General features: G+C 41.8%; 1 protein-coding gene across 1 annotated transcript in view; it reads right to left on the bottom strand.

Moving 5' to 3' along the window:
- Positions 1 to 691: 691 nt before the first annotated feature.
- KIF26B (kinesin family member 26B) overlaps positions 692 to 14054 on the bottom strand; it is a gene marked incomplete at its 5' end in the record, with an annotated part of 268074 nt that continues 254711 nt past the window's right edge. Inside the window, 3 exons of the mRNA XM_084203673.1 lie at positions 692 to 992; positions 2537 to 2687; positions 3685 to 3887. Coding sequence (XP_084059799.1) covers positions 844 to 992; positions 2537 to 2687; positions 3685 to 3887 — 503 coding nt within the window. The 3' untranslated portion in view covers positions 692 to 843. The remainder of the gene's footprint in view (positions 993 to 2536; positions 2688 to 3684; positions 3888 to 14054) is intronic.

Here is a 14054-nt window from a genome sequence, read left to right on the forward strand (position 1 = left end):
AAACAAGTTATGGGCGCTGGATCAAATTGAAATTATATTTACTTCACAGTAATGTCACTTCTCTCTCATACACTGCAAAACCTACAGGCTGGGAAAATGATGGTGTTCTCCAGCATATAAGAAAGTACAGAACAGCATTTAAACAAACCTTATTCTCTGCTAGAAATATGTTTGTGTCATCTGGGAAAGCTGAACTTCTCTTTGAGTGGCCTTACTCTGGTAACAAGAAAAGACAGTTAACATTTATTCATATGTTGTACTGATTAGGAAATATCTCTACAAACACAAGTTACTTAGAAACAGCAAGTCTGAAATAGGAGAAAACACCAAGAGAAAAACAAGCTGTAAATACATTTCAAAAGTGTATTTGTTTTTTTTTTTTCCTTTTTCTTTTCTTGACTAGCACCATCTGTACACAATAAAGTATGAACATAAATGTTTGGATAACAAAGATTTGCAAGGCACTTGAACAGTTTTTCTGGATAGGTTTTCTTTTAACGAACCTCTCAATGGAAGTCCCACAACCACCTTTCCTCCTTCCTCAGCAAATGCAGGGAAAGAAGTGTCTTCTGCCAGCAGTTCTTATTTACAGACATGTCCTTAAAAGGTTCCACAAAGTGCTCTTTTAGGCTAAGAGTATCAACAACCTTCTATCTCCATTTTCCATGCTTATTCTGTTTGTTTATTAATACTACTCCACTGTATAGTATAGCGAATCTCTCATACACACAGCTGAGACTTGACTCCAACCTTCATCCTCATTCTTTTGTCTTTGGGATGCTGTTAGGAAGGGAAAAGGAGGATGGCAGAGATGTGCATTGAAATTCTCTTGAGGTTCATCCTTTATCGGCGCCTGGAGGTGATGTCAAAACAGGTGATCATCATGAGATGGGCCTTGCAGAAGTTGACACGGTTTTCCAAACGCTCAGTCACACATTCCAGGGCCTCCAAGTATTCCAGAGAATCCAGCTCAAATACCTGCTCCAGATCAACTGTGAGAAAGAAAATACACAGACAGGAAAAGTAGAGCATACTTAGTGATGACTGGTGGGAGAGTCAGAGCTAATGCAAGTCTTCAAACTCATCAGTACTATATACAACATTACCTCTGGTTTGCCATTGTCTTTAAAAGTTGCCTTTTCTGTTTAATGATTATTAAAATGACACAGCAGCTTGCCCACAGTGAAAGATACACTTCAGTTGCATTGGATGCTTTCCGGAGCGATCTGCTTTGCCCTCCTCACCAGAACTGCAGATGCCTCTGCCATGCTCCATCCTCCTCCAGCATTTGTTGAATACTAAGCATGTACTTTCTCACACATTCTGGTGATCAGAAAGAGCTCTAAATAGCTGCTCTCTCCTGGGAGGGCAATCCCTTTGTTGAGTTCAGAACTTGGAATTTAAACCTCTAGGCTTCTTGTTCCTCACACCTCTCCCCATTCCATGTGATTCCCACTAGACCATTCCAGCAGGGCAAGGGAAGGCACACACATCAATCCCTCCAACACAAATGCCCAGCAGCTTCCATGGAAGCCAAGTGTGAGATACATTGTCTGAGCCAGCACTGCCCATCATGTCTGGTTCCTGATGTCCCTGCAACACTTCAGGCTTTCTGCACTTACCATATTGGAATTAGAAACAAAGGTATCACACAGTAAGGGGACAGCAGTGCATAGCAAATTCTCTCTCTCTTTAAAACTGTTCTTTTTAACTCTTATTCCTTTATAGTGTTCCTGAAACCTATACTGTGGTTGTTTTGCAGAATGTGCCAATCTGGTGTCAACTTAAAGCAGCTGTTAAAGGAAGAGTTAGGATGCTGTAAGGAAATACATCAGCCAGCCTCCTTTTGCCACTTGCAATTATCCTAAATAAACTTTAGCACATTTTGGTTTTTTTTCTAGAACTCTTTGATATGAACTTATCTGCTTGCTAATACTAAAAACTGTTGTAAAAGTACTGCAGTACTCTTTATGTTTTTTTCCTTAGAGGTGATGAGGTCCTTCTTCCATTTGAATGTGAATGCCCTTTAAGCTCTCTGAACTTTACACATCTATAGTTATAAAAAATGGGCCAAATTTTATTTCATTTCATGTAAGCCCACTGCTGCCAAGGGACAAGTTTGCTCCACAGTGTTATTTTGTGGTAGAAGAACAGATTTATAATACTGCTCATATGTTTGAGTGATCTGAGGCCAAAAGAAAAAATCTCATTTTCAGGAGCTGTGGACTGAAGCACGTGAACGCTAATCTACCAATGGCAACATCTACCACTAGAATACTGTACCATTTCAACCTTCAGCTCTCAGGCAAAAAGGATTGTTCAGTTCTACTGTTAACATTTAATAAGAGTTATAGAAACTAGTTCTTGAAAGACAATCAATCTAAAGCTTGCCCTAAGGTCCTGTGTTGGTTCATTTTATTTTACAAACAGTAGCTTTCATCTCACTCTTACCAGACATTTCTGCTTCTTTCCATCTCCCCTATTAAAAAAAACCAAAGGAAACCTATGGGTTCAGGCAATAAAACAATGCTCTTACATTCACTGAGCCACTTATTAGGATCCAGCATCAGGTACTGTTTGGTCACCTCCAGTTCTCTCATTAACCACTCATACTTGGCCTTGACCTCAGCAATTCTCTGCTGGCGATGCTCCAGGATTTTCAGCTTGGCATTGAAACATATCACGTCCTGCCAGCCAGGAAAAAGAAGCAGGGAAAGAATAGGTGAAGAGGAGAAGAAATGCACAGGTCCATTCAGTGAGATGTTCTCCCAATCAATAATACCGACAATGAGCCATTTATTCTGGAAGCTTATGAATCACTGCATGAAATCATCCATCATCTGCTTTATTTTTATTGCTTTTGTTTGGTTTTCATGTTTTCCATCAGTGAGCTTTGGAAACTTTGTAATGGTAGTTAATAATAAACCATAATAATTAATACCAGGCAGCATCTTGAAATTAGATTAACTGTAGGAAAACATTTCTTTTTTTTTCCCCACAGTTTGGCGAAGAAAATCTAAGCTCTTGGGAGTAGAAAATCCATTGCTTGCTGTATTGAAAGCCTAAATACACCCCTGTGCTTGGTGCATAAGTAATGCATTAGTCATATTTTAAAATAAAAGAACTGGTAGCAATATCAAATTTGAAACATCCTTAAACAAAGGGAGTATGTTATGAAAAGCTCTAGCAATTCACAGTCATTAATAAAGAAGATATATTTCCTGTAAAGCTCTGGAGCACACTAACAGCATGAGGTGCAGTCCTGGAGACAGCCAGCCTGGCCTCACACGACTTCTGAGGGGTGGCAGCCACAAAGACGTGCAGCAAATGAAACCATCTGGGGACTGGGCTACCCTCGCTAGTGTGGAAACAATTCCAATAACAGAATATCTTCATCCACGCCTATGTGAAGGTCTCAATACTATTTCACAATCTCCTCTGTAAACAAATCTTCTGTGGGTGAAGTGCAGTGGAAACCCCGCTCCAACAAGTTTATCCAAACATCACAAACAGCTTCAACAAGTGTCAGAGGCTAGGAAGAAAAAATGCCTTAAAATAATAATGCAGTCGATAATCCATCGTTACTCTAAAATACTGAACCTCAGACACTCCTCCCAGTCGTATGATTTAGGTGCTGACCTTTGCAATTTACACCCACCAGGAGATTCCATGGATGGCACTCACCTTGCTGTCCCCCCCTCGCCGTCGCTGGAGCCTCTCCACGTCATCTATCTCATAGACTTTGATCTCAAAGGGCTCCCCCAGCCCCCTCTGCCCGCTCCGCAGCGGCCCATCCACCCAGCGCACCCCGGGGCTGTTGGCAGGCTTCCTTGCTGGGGAGGCGGTGTCGAGGGATAACGCTGGAATAAGCCTCCTCCTCTGTGAACCTGCCAATGGAGAAAGTGCCACTGCATGTTAGCACAGCTATTGCTTCTCCTTTCCATTGCAGAGAAGTCTACAAATGATGTATGTCTGGCCCCCTCAGACACAGAAGAAAACGTAAGGAAAACCCAGGGAGGCCACGGGAGCTGTAGCTGCAATGTGCAGTGCCCACCCTCCATGAGTGACACCCTCAGTGCTCCGAGGTGCCTGACTCCAGGATCTGGCACTCAGAGGGCACACATCCCCTGAAGCTGACAGAGCCTGTGTCTGCTCCCCATTGATTAGGTTTCAGCCAATGAAGGACCCAAGCCAGCAGGATGGAAATGCTCCAGCCTGGCTTTCCTATCTCTTTACTGCTACTGACCCTTACAGTCAAAGGACAAGCATGTCCTTTGTATGTCTCTGGTGTAATGGCAAAAGTTTGTTGGGAAAAAGAACAAAAACACACGCACCAAAAAAAAACCTAAAAAAAAAAAAAATCAACAGGTTGCATTTTCTTGCTTGGCTTACTACGATCAGAGCAATGGCGTGGTTGGAAAAAACAAAAAAAAACTCTAAAAGTTTTGTAGCTGACTCAGGGTCTTCCCTAAGAAACAGCAGGAATTAAAAGGATGGGAAAGCCAAAAACAAAAGCTGGAGCCAGCAAGTTTGAATGAAACTATTAACTGGTTCTCTTGGCTCCAAATACATTAGTGATGCCAGCCAGCAGGGAAGAGATGCTGAATGATCGTGCAGATTTTACTTTAAAATAAGATAAAATAATTTCTAGGAATTTCCCACATTACATTTCTTGAAACTTGAATGTAAATAATTTCAACATGTCTGTCAACTTGCTGCTGCAATAAAAGCTAAAAAAACCCCAAAATATCTATTGATTGCCTAATTTTTGGATTTTCAAGAAAGTATTGCTTAGTTTCATTCATGGGAGTCTGCTTCTGTGCTGACTGAGAACGATTCACATCTTATCCCATGATTTCTGAGTACAATAATCTGTGCTAGAAACCAGTAGGTCTGTGTTAGAGACAAGTAATTAAGTAATTCTAGCTTTAAAATGGATGAAAATGATCTATTGGAAAGCCTAGTCTACAGAGCTTTGATTTGGATACACCTGAGATAACCCAATGCAGGAAAAAGAGAGCACAGCTGGAGCTGATTGACAGAGTTCTGGGTAGACACGGAGCTCTACATGGCCCCTTTATACCAAACAACCTGAGATTGCCATCCTATGACACTTATCATAGCTGTGTTCATTGCTCAAACTGCAGCCCAGCAAAAAAACTCATGCCAGAACAAATGAAGCTTTACAAATACCAGCAAGCAGGAGTTATTTTAGTTCTCTGGTACCAGCCACTGGAAGATAATGTCAGCATTCCCTTACCTTGAATGCATTTCAGTTAATCTCTAGATTAAACTGCCTGATCAAGAGAAGAGTCAGATCTTGATAAAAGGAAAAGCAAGACCTGACCCATTACCATAGCCAAAAACTGACAACAAGAAGACAGACAGTTTGGGAAGGCCCCAAGAAACTGTGATTCTAAGGGTGACTCCTGTCGCCCTTAGAAAGGAGGAGTGACCAAATGCTGGGAGCAGCTGCATACTTGAAGGGAGGTGAGAGAGCATGGGGGACTATTGAATTTTATTACATGCAGGGAGAGATCCTGAAAGAGGCTCAGCTCCCCCTGGGAAACAAGTACTCCACTTGCTTAGATGGGAAGGGTCCTGAGTATCATCCTAGTGTCACTCAAGATTAAAAGGATTCAGGCATTAAATAAGTTTTTAAATGCTTCTGAGGCTTTTGGCCATGGTGTCTTACAGAAGCAGTTTCTCAAGTTTTGTCTGAGTGTAAATACAATCTCTTAGCTGTTTGACAACTTCTAGAGCCAGCAATATCAGTAAGCATCAGATCTGACCTTCTGTTTAATGCACCCAGCGCTGGTAATTATTTTTAATTTCTGCCCCACAGTAATGTTCACATCTGCTTTCCCGACATGCCTTAAGACTAGCTCTAGCATTTCAAGGAAGCAGCTGAGCAGACTGGAAATTCCTTCTGCCCAGATCTCCATGCATGGCTGGATTACAACTAAGTGCCTTTTTCCGTGATGTTTGATTTTCTTCCTCTTTCCCCTACTGTGGCTGTTAAAACCACCTTCTTGTGTAATGAAGAACTTTTAAACCACCCCACTGGAAAAACTCTGTCTCCAGCCAGAGTCAAAGTCCAAGTCTAAGACTCTCTAGAAATGCAGGTGGATGGCTCCAATGCATCTTGCCACAAGAACAGCAAAAGGGTCCTACTTTGAATAAAGCAAAAAAGATTGCTGGGGCATGAACGAGGAATGATGGGATTTTTTTTTGCATTTTATTCCCATTCATATCCATTTGGCTCAATGGGAAGCAGAAGCCTGCAATGTAGAAGGAGGGCTCCAACCTGAGGCTTCATTTAATAGCACATGGCCCTTGGGAGAGGGACAGCTGAGAGTGCAGCAGTGCAGGAGACATTAACTCATTGTGTTTTTCTAGCCAGAGCTCGTGTCTGGGTTGCCTGTGAGTTATGACAACAGGACAGGCTGCAGCTCATGGTGCACTGGGGCCATGCAGCAGGGCAGAGATGCCTCACACAGCCTCCTTGCCACCCTCTGCCAAGGGCTCCTCTGGGACACAGGTGACCTGCACGGGACTTCCAGGGGGGACAGCTGTGTGAGACACAGAGGAGAAAGAAAAAGAGAGATGTCTGTTTATCTGCACCTTGAATGCTGACTCAGGATGATTTATCCGAGGTGTAGAGTGCTTTGAGGAGAAACTAAAATGAAATATCTTCTTCCTCTTTCCAGTAAGGTAAAAGTGGATCTAGTTTGTTCTAAACATGCACCGATTAATAGGCTGCTTATTAGCCCAGGTACAGAAAATAATGGTGCCATTTGACAGGAAGCTCCTGACACTGACCTCTCCATTTAGTCTCTGGTTTTTATCTTATTTTACGTTAATTGGGATCAGTAAGGAGATACAGCCTAAGCAGAGCTTTGAGGTGAATATCACAAAGCAGATGACAGCTTTCTCATCCCTAACAACACACAACAATTAAATTTTTAAAATTAATGCAGTTTTCCATTCATATAGAAAATATCCATCTGAAGTCCCAAATTTATTGGGTGCACTTGATGGAGTTAGGATCTCATAAATTTTGACTCTATAATAAATAACATGCTTTGTGGGAGTTACACCACACTACTCCTCTATTCCCTATGTATGACTTATGAAGAAAGTGGGCATCCAGGGAGCTCACCAGCAGCAGACCTCAGCACCCTCCCACCTCTGCACCTTGGCAAACTGGCTGACCCTCCCACCATGTAAACAGACTTCATTCCTCCATTCAAAAAAGGAATTTATACCAAAAATCAATCTGAAAGAAACACAGTAAGATGAACCCAGGGTAAAATAACTTCACGTTCATTTATGACCATGCAGTACGTAAAGCAAAATGTCATTTGCTAAATGCCCTGAAGGATATGTTTTTCACTTAGTTTGAATTTACCCACTCTCAGAATAACCCCTCTTGAACCTAGCTTGAGTATGAATAACCAGGCTGTGAAATAGCCATGAAAGTACACAGGATATAAGATTTGCCTTTGCAACAGATCTATTGCTCTACCTTAAGAAGCTATAGGTTAAGGTTTGGCCAGGTTAAGTTTAAGATAAAGAGAGTAGCACAGCAGTCAGGGCATGCAGTGTGAAAGTAGATCTGACTGAAGAGTGGCACTGAAGCTACAACATATTTCGGCAAAGGTAAGCCCAGAGGAGTCTTAAGGTATGAGAAATACAGACCAAGGTACGTGAGTGTAACTTTAAGGATAAAAAGGCACACTGACCTCAGCAAAATTGCCAAACTGCAAAAGGATGTGTGCTCATAAAAATATGTTTTGACCAGGGCAAAAGCTCTAAAAAGTCTGGTTTTGCTTAAGTTCTGTATATTTTGGAGTGTTCCCCTTAGGCTTCTTTCCAAGCACACATTCCAGATTGAGCATCTTTTCTGTGAAAAAGGTAAAGGCAAAAACTGCAAGTACAAAATCTTAATGAAAAACAGTGTGATACGTATCTCTTCAAAGCAGGATCCATCCAAATGGGATGCTAAACAACTGCTGTACTAGAAATTTCAAGGTGTTTCAAACAGAAAATGAAACTGTAACTTGATATAACAACATTTCAGAAGTTTATATTGTGTGCTCAAAGGCAGGATGTGCAGCCAAAGCTATTCCCCACAGCATTTAATGTTATGAGATGCAAAATTGCCCTTCTGTACAGAACCCGTTCCTCAGCATTTTGGTTTTTCTCACCATACTGTCCAAGGAAATTACAAAGACCAGACCTGGCTAACTAGAGCAGTACCCCATAGCTATTCTTTCTGTGGCTCCAACAGCAATAGCACCAATGTCAGTTGTAGCATCAAGCTTCTCTTACTAGCAGAGATTATCTACCCTCTTTCCTCTGCTGCTCCACACTGTCTGACAACAGGGCTCCTGCTCTGTTTGAGTCTAAAATGTGATGCTGACTTCGCCTCTCATCCTTATTTCCTAGTGGGATCTGCCCTTATGGTCAATTGTCCATGACTGAACCAACTCCTCCCCTTTCCTTTGACCTCCTTCCTCCTAGCTCATTTTATTGCCAGTGCAGAGCACACAGCTATTCATTCCATGGATTTTCATACAGTGTGCACAGTTCCCCTCCTGAAGGGGAAGTCATTGCCAGTGTTTTCAAGTGGAAGGCCCCTCTGATGATGTGGGGATTCCACCAGAGGTATTTAGGGTTCCCATCTTGAGGTCAGTACTCCAAATACCAAAGAACCAAGGTCTATACTGCCAGAAAATCCGAACAACAATCACTCATCCTCACAACTCAGATTACACAGACTGCATAGAAAGGACCATGTTGCACCCAAATACCTGGAATAGGATACACTGAGAGGATCCATTATTCAGAAGAAAATTTTCTATGTCCATCTCACTGTAAAATAATTCAGGCCATATTCTGTATTGACAGATATGCAAGCCCACTGTTGTGAATTGATAAGAAGTACGAGGACACTTGAGGCAAGAAATCACTTGCTTCCTGTTTATTGGAATAAAGTAATGCTTGTTTATTATAATATTCCACCCACACCTATACTTGAAATGTTGTTTCTGTACTGGTATAAGGAATACACTGATGTATATCCAACTTCTAATTTTTGTCTATCAACAGAGTTCATTTCTAGCTACCCAGTTTATTTCTTAACCTTGCTTTCTGAATTACTGTCTTACTGTTCAAGGAGCTTTTCAGGGCAGTTTAGAGCTGGTGAATGAGCACTGCTGAAACCAGATCAGAAAGCAGCCCTCCTGTGGTGTGGCAGGTTGACAAGTAATCTGGGAGATGCTCCAGGGAAGATGCACATCACCCATAATTCCTAGCAAAAAAAAACCCACCAGAGTCTCTTCTAAACATTTCTGTCTCTTCAGGCTGGATTTTGGTTTAACAGGCATTTGTCAGCACTGTGGCATTATTTAAGAAGGTGGCTATTATTACTACGGTACTGCATTGAAGAGCTGCTCCAGTCGCTTGGATGGCAAAGGCACAGTCTGGAGGGGGAAGGGCTCTAAAGCCAGAACATTAGCTCCCACCAGGACAGTGGTGGAGGCATTCCAGTGAGCCAATTCTGTGGCAGTGTCAGGAGCAGGTTTTATTTACACCCAGCCTAATGGTGTGCGAGTCAGTCATGCATGTTACATGGAGCCTTCACCGTGCACAATAGCCTGCTGCCACTTCCTCTATTAAATCATTCCTATGTTCATGTGGCTGAAAGCTCAGTGCTGGCATGCAGTAGTCAAGCGTGTAAAAAATGATTACTCTGATCCCTTTCAACACAGATTTGCTGCATGAAATGGCCTGGCTTTGACCTGGGAAAATCAATGCTGTTGTTTTAATGAACAAAAAAAAATTGGAGCTGAAGCCTGCATTTCCCCTCCCTCTACCCGCCCCAGGCCTGTCCAGTCAGCAAGTCACATGCATGAAGTGGTCACCTGCATGCAAACAGCATTTACTCATTTAATTCTAAACATCCTTTGTCATGGTAAAAGCATAGTACAGGATATCAATTAGCTACCATCACTTGTAAGCAAGTTAAAGTAGAAGTGCTGGAGGTGCCCTACAGCTTTCTGATACAAAGGGCAATTTTCAGCTCCCCACACTGTGCCCTAGGCAGTCTAAACACGAACCAAATTCCTTTTCACTTGGATTCAACAAGAAAAGCTCAGACTCTCTTTGTTGGTGTTTTGTTTCGTCATTATCATTTTGGCCATGTTTCAAAATGTGATGCTTTGCAATATTGGTTTGAGACAGACTTTCATAATTTACAGCCCATAGATTCAGCCTCTGGCTTTTTCTGCTGCTTTCATAGAAGGAGCTAAGTGCTTCAAGAGAGTAAATATGTTCAAATACAGAGTTTTCAGGGTTTTCCAGGAACCTCTAAATCTCTATCTTTAAAACCATCCCATCAGTGAAACCCAGAGCACACTAGCATGAGGAAAAAGGAGGCCAATTGTAGATAATTAGTCATGCTTTAACAGTCTGTCTTTTTATTAAAGCATTTAAAATCATGTAGCAATTTGCTCTTCTTTGGTGTTGAAAGTTAGTACCAAGAAAGAGCTGCAAGGAGTCATGAAACTTTACTATGAATGTCATCAAATGCTGCAGCAGGAACCTTTAATTACCTGTAGTCAGATAGTTCCCCATGCAAAGAAGATGAAAGGCACGTGCACAAACACACACACACACACACACACACAAATCCCATCCTGGACTGACAAATGCAGGGTTTTCCAGATTCTGAGATATGCAGCTCCAGCTCAGGGCATAGCTTTAAACTTCAGGAATTCAACCTTTGGAAACCTTAATTTTCCCCCAGTCTTGTTTCTACTTGGCCTGACTTTCAATAATATCTCTTAGGTTTTTGTTTTCTGATGTTCACTGATACTTAACAGTATCGGAAAAATGTTAAGTACCAGTGGCTCTGACTGACCCAACTGGGAAGTGCTTTACTGAGAAGGACTTTATGCCCAAAGTCTGCTGTCTTTGAGCTCCCTCCTTCTGTCTCACATCTTTTTCTCATGCCCCAGTCCCAGGAGAGGGCCTGTGCACACCAGCTGCAAGGCAGGGGTCCCCACCAGCACCCAATGGCCGCTGCTCACCTTCTGCTCCCCCAGCCCTGCTTGGGCCACAGATCACTGCCCTCAGTGTTTCACCCTGCTGCTGGCAGAAGCCCCAGCACCAGCAAAGCTCCAAGCTCAAGCTCAGCTCCAAACAGCCTCAAAACTAGAGGAGTCAAAGGGTTACACTCCTTAGCAGAAGTCTCTCCTATCTCAACAGAGGGCTGCAGAAGTGACAGACTGAAGCCTGTAGGTCTAACTCAATGTTACATGGGATGGGGACTTTCTTAGGTATCCAACCCTATCTCATAGGGAACAGGAAAGAAAACAGCTTCAGGAAGATCAGTGTAATCTCCATAAAATGCCTTGTTTATAGTGAATTATCTCAGAACCTCTCCTGTTCTATTGTTCCCAGGGAAGGAGGTTTCCTTACAGAGATTATTGAAACACTGTAAGGGACAGGAACGTGTAAATATATGTAGGAGAGGGCAGAAAAATCTGGAAACAACACATTTATGCATGTGACATGAAAATGCAAACAGGACTTGGCTTTACTGGATAATCCTTATTAGAGCCTGGACTCTTCCTCTGCTGTTACCTCGCAGTGGGCCAGACCCAGAGTTAACACCAAGTCTCCATCTCTGAAATCATCCAGTCATGTTTTGCATTGAGAATTATTTTAAAGCAATGCCTACATACATCCAAACTCAGTAAAAGATGCTAAAATCAAACCAGAAGAGCAAAAGGCAGGTAGATAACACTTTTGATCCAAGGACCTTGCTATTACTTTTTTTTTTTTTTTTTTTGTACCGGCATTATCTACTTTTATGAGCTGGTAACAAGAGAACACAGAAATTACACGAGTTGCCCAAGGTGATACAGCGAACCAGCAGCACACCAGAGAATACAACACAGATCTTGCAAGCCCTAATTTGCTGCCCTGCCTGCCTCCCTCTCATATCTGTTGCACCCCTGGGATACAAATGGAGCTTTGGTAAAACTAAAGTTCAACCAGAATGCACTTCCTGATCACATACAGGAGTATGTTTTATAAAAGCATCCTTATCACTGCCTTTCCATAGAGTGGCACTGGGCCACCACACTTGGAATTTCTGAGGAGTTAAAAAATAATAAATAACTGCTGCAACTGGTAACTGCACAAACTATGCCCTAACACTTCAGTGTGCTCAAGACAGCACTGCCTACCCAAGACAGAGGAGATTGGACTCAGAGACAGAAATATGGCTGAGATGCCAATTGTTTCTCACAGGAAAAGGCTAATGGAGTGAACAAAGAAATCAAAGTACAATGCAGTTGTACAGATGACTGCAGGCAAAGAAGGAAGAAGGGCCTGCCACAAAAAGAAAATAGCAAATGGAACTCTCTTTTCTATTGCTCAGCAAGGGCAGAGGAGGATGTATGGCAAAGTCAGTTGTGGTTGAGGTTAGGAGTTGAGGGTACCTGTAATTCAACCCTGGATCTGGCTCTCACTTGGCTGAGGGCATTAGGCAAGTCGGTAACACTCTCTACCTTCATTTCACCATCTTAAAATGGGGTCTGGAATAATACTTACACACCAGAGTGTGGATTAAAGAGAAGCTATACAAAGGTTTGAAATGTACAGCCATAGATCAGGGCTAGTTTGTTTCTGTCACAAACAGTCACTTTGGGCCAATATATGCTGACATGATGTTACAGAACCAATGTTAGATATTAGAAAAATGGGAATATTTATTAATACATAGGTTAGCTGTGGGGGAAAGGTTTATGTGCTTCATGAGGCCAACACATGATTTTTCAATAGGTACCAGAATGCAAAAGGAATTTTTTTCATTACTTTTTTCTTCTAATTTTGTACATACACAATTTTGTACTGCACTGTCTGTGAACTGTACAGGTACCCAGGCAGAGCCCAAAAATTAACCTAAGGCTAACAGTGAAGGATATGAACTAGCTTTATCCTTCAAAAGCTGTCAGGGTAGGTCTGATGCTTCATGTATGACATTCAGGGCAGAAGCACCTACACATACAAATAATGCACTTAAGAGCACTGAAAGACAAGATCTTAATCTCAAGGAAAAATGATGTCTCTCCAATGTGTCAGAACTTCAAAAGTAATTGTGAGATCTTCTGGTGATTCTCTTAAAGACTCTTTATAGCTCCTTTTACAGGGGCCTTGGGCTGATTCATGTTGATCGTGCCTGACAGCTAGCATTTCTGTTAATAATAATCATAAATAAAGTGGACAAGGTTGCCTGACCTGAAATGAGCATATCTATAGTGCCATATCCATTACAGCACAGTGGATCTGTGACCGCAAATCAGGAAAGGTCCAATGCTCTTGACACTTTGTATTAAAATAATATCTGTCTTTTAAGATCTCAGAACCTTTGTGTGCTAGCTTTTTCATTAAAAAGTGTTCCTTAAGAGATAACATTCACACTATAAGAAAGGAGATGCTACAGATGGTGAAAGATTACAAAACTTCTAATTTTTTCCTTATACAACAAAAATACATTTGCAAACAGCTCTATTCTCCCGTACACCTTAACTCCTCCTTCATGTTCTCCTGCACTGAAGTAATAATCCTGGTTTTATGCCATCATAAATCTGCTGACATGTGAAAAATTATACTATTATCAAACACATCGAAACAGAATTATGATTTCACTGCTGCCAGACCAAATGCAAACAGGAGCTGGGTTATATGAAAGTGAAGCCTGATTAATTTCTGGGCAGTGGTTTTCTGCTAGAAATAGGGATGGTGATAAAAATTGAGTTTTTAATTTCCATAAAACCCCAGGTTGCACTTATACACAAGTCATTCCAAACAATACATGAATTACTTGCTGATATAGGGAATCACTCTCAAAAGTAAAGTATCAGAGATGATACACTGAGAATCTCTCCACATCAGGTGACATGCTGAATTAAGAGAGAAGCTTTGTAAATTACTTTAAGGGAGGTCAATGTGCCAGGCTATGCGGAGTCCACTGGGGC

Source organism: Fringilla coelebs, assembly GCF_963513975.1.
Source record: "Fringilla coelebs genome assembly, chromosome: 3".
Classification (NCBI taxonomy): Eukaryota; Metazoa; Chordata; class Aves; order Passeriformes; family Fringillidae; genus Fringilla; species Fringilla coelebs.